A 6,303-nucleotide genomic window follows, 5' to 3' on the forward strand; every position below is an offset into this window, starting at 1 on the left:
TGCAGGCTGCTGTGCATCAAGATGGGTGCTGGGCAAGCCCTGGGACAGGGATGGTGTGGAGCAATGCGATAAGCAGGGCAGGGAGAAGTGTTGGTGGAGCAGGCAGCCATGAGCAGCCTGGCTGCATGCTGGGCTTTTGGGCACCACCCTGCAGACAGAGCAGTCTCTTTCTCTCAGGGGGTAATGGGGGTGAGCGGGAACCTATCGACAAGGGCCCTGGGCTGCCAAATGCCAAGCGGGCAGCGCCGGGAGCAAATGCCCCATGTCTTCAGCAGGGGTGGCAGATGGAGGGAACAGCTGAGACTGCTGAAGTTCAGGCCTCCCTTTTCTCCGGCCATGGAGTCGCCAAGCCTGCCTCTACTTCAGGCCTGCAGGGAGCCACCAAAGGGAGCCTGGGAAGCAGAGGTACAGGCTGCGAGAGCAACCAGCCTCTTTCCTGGTGTAGCCGAGGGCTCGGCCCCGCCATGGCACTTTGCACAGGCCCTGGTAACACACTGGCCGCGTCACAGTGGACAGCAGGCAGCTGAGGGCTCTCCTGACCGTACTTGGCCCGCAGCAGCTGTGTCACAGCAGCGCCCTGTGACACGGCCACCCAAGATGGGCTCAAAAGAGTGGTGCGGCTCTGGAAGGTCCCAGGTTGGGAGGCAGCACCTCCGAGCAACCTGGGCAGGTGAGGTGAGGGGTGAGGAGGGAAAGGAGGGGAGGCAGGGGCTGGCCCAGTGTGCCGGGGGTGGAGCGAGTGCCCCTGCCTCAGGGCTCTATCATCGCATGCTGCCAACTCACCCTGGTCCCTCAGGGTCAGCAGAGCAGCGTGTGGAAGAGAAACCCCGGCGCTGCGATCACCAGGGCTCTCCAGAGTGCTCAGTCGACCGGCCTTGCATTCACGATGAAGTGCAAGGCTCCCGACTCGAGGGAGAATGGTGAGGGTGATACGTCCATCCCCATAGCTCCCCGCGGTCTGTGAGAGGTGGTGGTGGGAGGTGGCGGCTCCCCAAATGCCCCGCTGCAGAGCCCGTGCTCTCCTCAGCAAGGGGTGCCCAGGTTGGGGTGTGGGGGTGTGCTGGGACACCCCTGCCGGCACTGCCCCCATCCTCTCCAAGCCACAGAGCGCCTTTGCAGCAGCTCCAGCCCTGCCTGTCCCCTGGCAAGTTTGGGGCAGTGCAGGGCCTTGGGAGAGTCTCTTGGGGACACTTCCCCAGGCACTGGCAGGGTGCTCACTGGTGGGGGCGTTTGCTCTCTGCCCTCCAGCATGCATGCTGTGTCGGCGGGCAGATGTCAGCTTGGATATCTGCGGGCCAAAACACCAGCAGCAAGGGCTCTGCATCCATGAGTGCTGCCTGATGAGTTGCCCTTGAGGCTCTGTCCCTCCCTCCCTCCGTGCTTTCCCCAGCAACAGGCCCTGCCTCATGAGCTCCTGGACTTTTCTGGTTTTCAATATGTCGCCAGCGGGCTCTTGCAGAGAGGCACCAAGGAGGAAGGGATCTGCGGGTTCTTGCCTGTGGATATCAAGCAGCAAATCAGGAGTGCAGCCCAGAAGGTGAGGACCTGACAGGGTTGGGGACGTCTGCTCACAGAGAGGCTCGTGGGAACTTAGCCTGTGGCCCGGGAAAGAAATGCCAGTGTTTCCAACAAGTTCTGGGCAACACTTCTGCTCCCAGCAGCTCCAGCGTAGGCAGAAGCCTCCTTGTGAGGTGGATGTGCAGGCTGTGAGCCAGCAGGGCCCAGAGCCCTGCGCCTTTCCTGGAGGCATGGGGCTGGCCCTGGAGGCCCAGTGTGTGTCACTGATGGGGGGGAGGGGAGGCGGCTGTGCTCTTTGCAGTGCTGCTTTGCATGCAGTGAGAGGGGGGTGGCCATCAGCTGCCAGGGGAAGGGCTGCAGCCGCAGCTTCCATCTGCCCTGCACATCTGAGCACAGCTGCGTCACTCAGTTTTTCAAGGAGTTCAGGTAAGGGCTGCCGGCTCTCATGCTGCAGCCTCCCTGCCTCAGTGCCCCTCCTGCCAGCCCTGGCCGAGCAGCCGAGGAAGCTGCCTGCCCCACAGTGACACCTGTGAGCGGCCTGCCAGAGCCAGGATGCGGAGGGCTCCTTTATGCCCCCTTTGCCCTCCTCTCTGTGACTGTGGAAGGCCTCGGTGCTTCCTGACCTTGCCCCTCTCGCCCATCTTCACCCCAGCTCCTTCTGCTGGGAGCACCGCCCAGAGCAGGCAGTACAGGTGCATCCCGATGTGGAGACCACCTGCATCATCTGCCTGGAGCCCGTGGGTGACAAAATATCCCACAACACTATGGCGTGCCCAGCGTGCAAAGGCACCTGGTTCCACCGGGGCTGCATCCGGGTAGGAGGCCCTTCCCTCGCCCTGTGGGCACAGTCAGTTCCCAGCAGCAGCGCCTCGCTAACACTGCTTGAGTCTCTCCTGCAGGGACAGGTAGTCCCTGACAGCAGGTCGTGCTTCCACTGCCCCCACTGCAATAATACGTGGAGATTTCTCCCAGAAATGTTAAAAATGGGCATCCTTGTCCCAATCAGTTGGGTTGCCTGATGCCCATGTGCCGGGCTCAAGAGACAGAAGGGCACAAGAGCTGGGCTGGGCCAAGGGCTCCCGAGGCACTCCTGGCCCACAGGGCTCCTGCTAGTCTGGGCTTCCCTGCAGACTTTCAAGCGGGGCAGGGGGCCAGGAGAGCAAGGACGGCCTGCATCTGCCCAATAAGCAGTGCCCTGCAGCCTCCTGACTTTCCCTTCCTTCTCCTGCAGAACACCAGCCTGGGAGGAAGACACGGGCTGTGAAGAACTATACCAGAGGCACAGCTGGTGTGATGCCAGCCAGTGCCTTTCTAGGCAAGGCAGGCAGCAGGCGGAGGAGAGGGGGTACGTCATCAATGCAGCAATCTTGCAGCCGCTGATGTGGCAGCAGATGCCGTAATGCCGGTCTCGCCAGCTCTCCGCAGGCCCTGCGAGGAGGCTGAGGGACCCCTTCCCCAGGAGGGGGACAGGGAAAGGGACAGCCCTTTGGCATGGGGACACAGAGCTGCCAGGGGAGGAGGGATGCCCCCAGCTAGTGCTGCCCAAGTGGTCCTCCAAGCAGTGGAGGGTGCTCCTGGGGCTCTTGGTCTCATCAAGGGCTCTGAGAGCAGGCACTTAGCACAAGAGCTCTGCCAGGCACTGCCTTGCTCAGGTCCCTTTGCCCTTGGTTGACTTCCGGCATCGCTGCCAGCCCTGGCTGCCACCGCCACCAACCCCTTTGCTTCCCCAGGCCCTGGGAGCTGCTGCTGTGCTCCTCCTGTGCCTCCAAAGGGACTCATCGGCGCTGCTCAGCCCTGGGGACTGGCAGCGACAGCTGGGAATGTGACGAGTGTGCCGGCCTGGGCCCTGGTAAGAGGCAAAGCACCCAGGTGCCTGCAGGCTTGGGCCAGGGCCCAGGCAAGGCTGGCAGCAGGTGCTCCAGACAGGGCTGGCAGAGCGTCTCTGTCCCCAGGAGGCCTGAGGGCACTGCTCCAACCTCTCTGGCTGCAGGGGCTTGGGGCCATGTTGCTGACCTTGTCGCTTCCCCTTGCAGCCCCCAGTGCGCAGTCAGAGCTGGCCGGCACCAGCAGCCAGCAGGAATCGGCATTGTCCTCCAGCTCCCTCGCAGCCTCCACTGTGGAGTCAGAGCTGGCCGGTGCCGGCACCAGCACCAGCAGCCAGCCACAATTGGCATCGTCTTGCAGCTCCCCAGCTCCTCAGAGCAGCAGCCGGTCAGGCCAGACGGGGCCAGACTGAAGGCCAGGCCGCTCCAGGTTATTACAATGGTTGCAACATCCTTACAGCCAGCCATGAAGACCGAAGTGCAGGATGAGCTGTGTGCCAGCCTCGAGCAAGGGCACCAATACCCAGCCCTCAGGAGAATAAAATGGCAGCTAATCTCGGCTGCTCTAGGAGATCACACGTTTCCTCCTTTTCCTTTCTTGGAGGCTGGTTTGGGGGATGGGACCAGGGGAGCTGTGTTCTCTCCGGGTGTTGGCAAGACCTTTCGGTCCAGAGCTGGTGCGAGGGGCCGCTGGCAGGCAGAAGTAGAGCCCTGGGGCGAGCCGCTTTTCTACCCTTCAGCATCCACTGGCGGATTATTGCTCTGCCCAGCCACAGCCCCATGAGGAAGGACGTTGCCAGCAATGTGCCCTTGCAGCAGAGGCGGCCAGTGGTATCCTGGGCTGTGTTAGGAAGGACTGGCGAGGCCACAGCTGGAGCGCCGTGTCTGGTGCTGGGCTCCGCAGCACGAGAGAGAGATGGACATGCTGGAGTGAGTCCAGCAAAGAGATGCTGAAGGGCTTGGAGCATCTCTCCTATGAGGAAAGGCTGAGAGCGCTGGGCCTGTTCAGCCTGCAGAAGAGAAGACTGACAGGGAATCTTATCAATGTGTATAAATATCCGAAGGCAGGGTGTAAAGAGGATGGGGGTATGCTCTTCTCAGTGGTTCCCAGCGATAGGACCAGAGGCAACAGGTACAAACTGAAACACAGGAAGTTCTATCTCAATGTGACAGAAAAACTTCTTTACTGTGTGGGTGACTGAGCACTGGAGCAGGTTGCCCAGACAGGTTGTGGAGTCTCCTTCCTTGGAGATAGTCAAAAGTTGTCAGGACAGTGTCCTGGGCAACATGCTGTAGGTGATGATGCTTGAGCAGGGGTGGTTGGACTAGATGATCTCCAGAGGTCCCTTTTAACCTCAACCATTCTGTGATGATGCAGGAGTTAGCTGCCATCTGTATGAAATATCTTGGTGTGTTCTAAGACCCTTAAGTCATATTTACATTGCACATTATTATGAAACTTAGCTTTCTCTTTAGAAAAAACATGCTCTTCAGAAAAGTGAATATTACTAAAAATAATTCTGAAGCACTAGTTTCTGAGGCTTAAATCTCAGCCTGGACTGGTAGTAGAAGTGAGAGATGGAAACAGACATGAAAGAACTAGTAGCTGGTCATCCATCATGGTGATAAAGTTTCACTGTTTGAGAACTGTAATAAATCACATTAGAAGTTCTAGGGGACAGTTGGAGTGGTGCCTCTGATTTTGTTTCACCCTCTATAACCAATAAGTATTCTTTCCTTCTCAGATTTTCTATAATTAGAGACTGTACAAAGAAAATCATTAAATAATAAATCATTTTTATCAGCCAAACAGACACATAGCAGAGAAAACCTAAATCTCAGGTGACATGGTACCATAGACAGTTTCTATATAGATCAGATCTCAGATGCTTAAATGTTGACCTGGGTCCTATGCAAAGCCTGACATATTATGGAAAGAAGAAATTCATTCGGACTTGGCTGATGTAAGGTATTGAGGGAACTTCTAATATATACAAAAATTTACACCAGCATAAAATGATCAGTATAAAAAAATACTTTTTGAACAACTATGGTTTCACATCTTGGTATAAGAAAGTTAATCTATAGCTTGATCTGCTGAAAAGCAGAATTGGCTCTAAGAGCCTTTGATGTTTCAAAGTTGAAAATCGGAACTCACAACGTGGTCCTGGCAGCATCTTGAGTTACTAATCACAGAAACCCTCTTCTAAAATCAGAGCTCAGCTATGACAAACTACATTTCAGGTATGTTTTTAAATGAATGCACAAGTTTGGGAGATTACTTGAAATCACTGAACTAGAGATTAATTCTTAAACGTTTGATTTTTGTCTGAACTTGGCATAGAAGTAAGTGGTTTCTCTGGAAACAGCACTCATGAGTAACTCCATTTTAACTGATCAGGTTTGCAAATATAGATTGGAGTTTTATATAAATATGCTCCTTTTGGAATATTCTCCACTTCTTCATGCTCTTCATTACCAGGACAGAAGTGAAACAGTTTTTATGCTGCTCGTGATTGTTCTCGCTGGTTCTGGGTTAGGCTGAAAACAAGAAATAAAACATGAAAAGTAACAAGAAGGTGGGCTTTAGTTTATTCCAAGTACTTCATATGTGTGCCTAAAAAATCTTTCTCAAAAAGAAGGAAAACTGGAAATTTCTCAGTTCTCCCCTTTTTCCACTAAAAAAAATGGAAAAATATGTATATCTTTTTTGAAAAATAATTTAGAAATTTAGGAAATAATTGGTCAAACTGTAAGTAAAGAATTTTCTGTAAGTAAAGAACCAGCTTCTCTTTCAGATGATAGCATTTCAGAGTGTAAATAAAAAAAAAAAAAAACACTACACTCATTCAGTAGCATTTCCTAATGAAATGTATCAGGCATAGCTGCAAGACTTTTTTTTTTTTTTTTTAAGATATCTGGTAATTTCCAAGTCTACATTTTACAACACTGAATTTGAGAA

General features: G+C 54.3%; 1 protein-coding gene across 1 annotated transcript; it reads left to right on the forward strand.

The window, feature by feature from the left end:
• Positions 1 to 336: 336 nt before the first annotated feature.
• On the forward strand, positions 337 to 3,754 carry LOC135327376 (uncharacterized). Its single transcript, XM_064505493.1, has 7 exons — positions 337 to 920; positions 1,837 to 1,944; positions 2,171 to 2,333; positions 2,418 to 2,520; positions 2,746 to 2,863; positions 3,249 to 3,367; positions 3,627 to 3,754. The coding sequence occupies exons 1-7, from the start codon at positions 337 to 339 to the stop codon at positions 3,752 to 3,754; spliced, it is 1,323 nt and encodes a 440-aa protein (XP_064361563.1).
• Positions 3,755 to 6,303: the final 2,549 nt, after the last annotated feature.

This window comes from Dromaius novaehollandiae, chromosome 2, assembly GCF_036370855.1.
Source record: "Dromaius novaehollandiae isolate bDroNov1 chromosome 2, bDroNov1.hap1, whole genome shotgun sequence".
Taxonomy (NCBI): Eukaryota; Metazoa; Chordata; class Aves; order Casuariiformes; family Dromaiidae; genus Dromaius; species Dromaius novaehollandiae.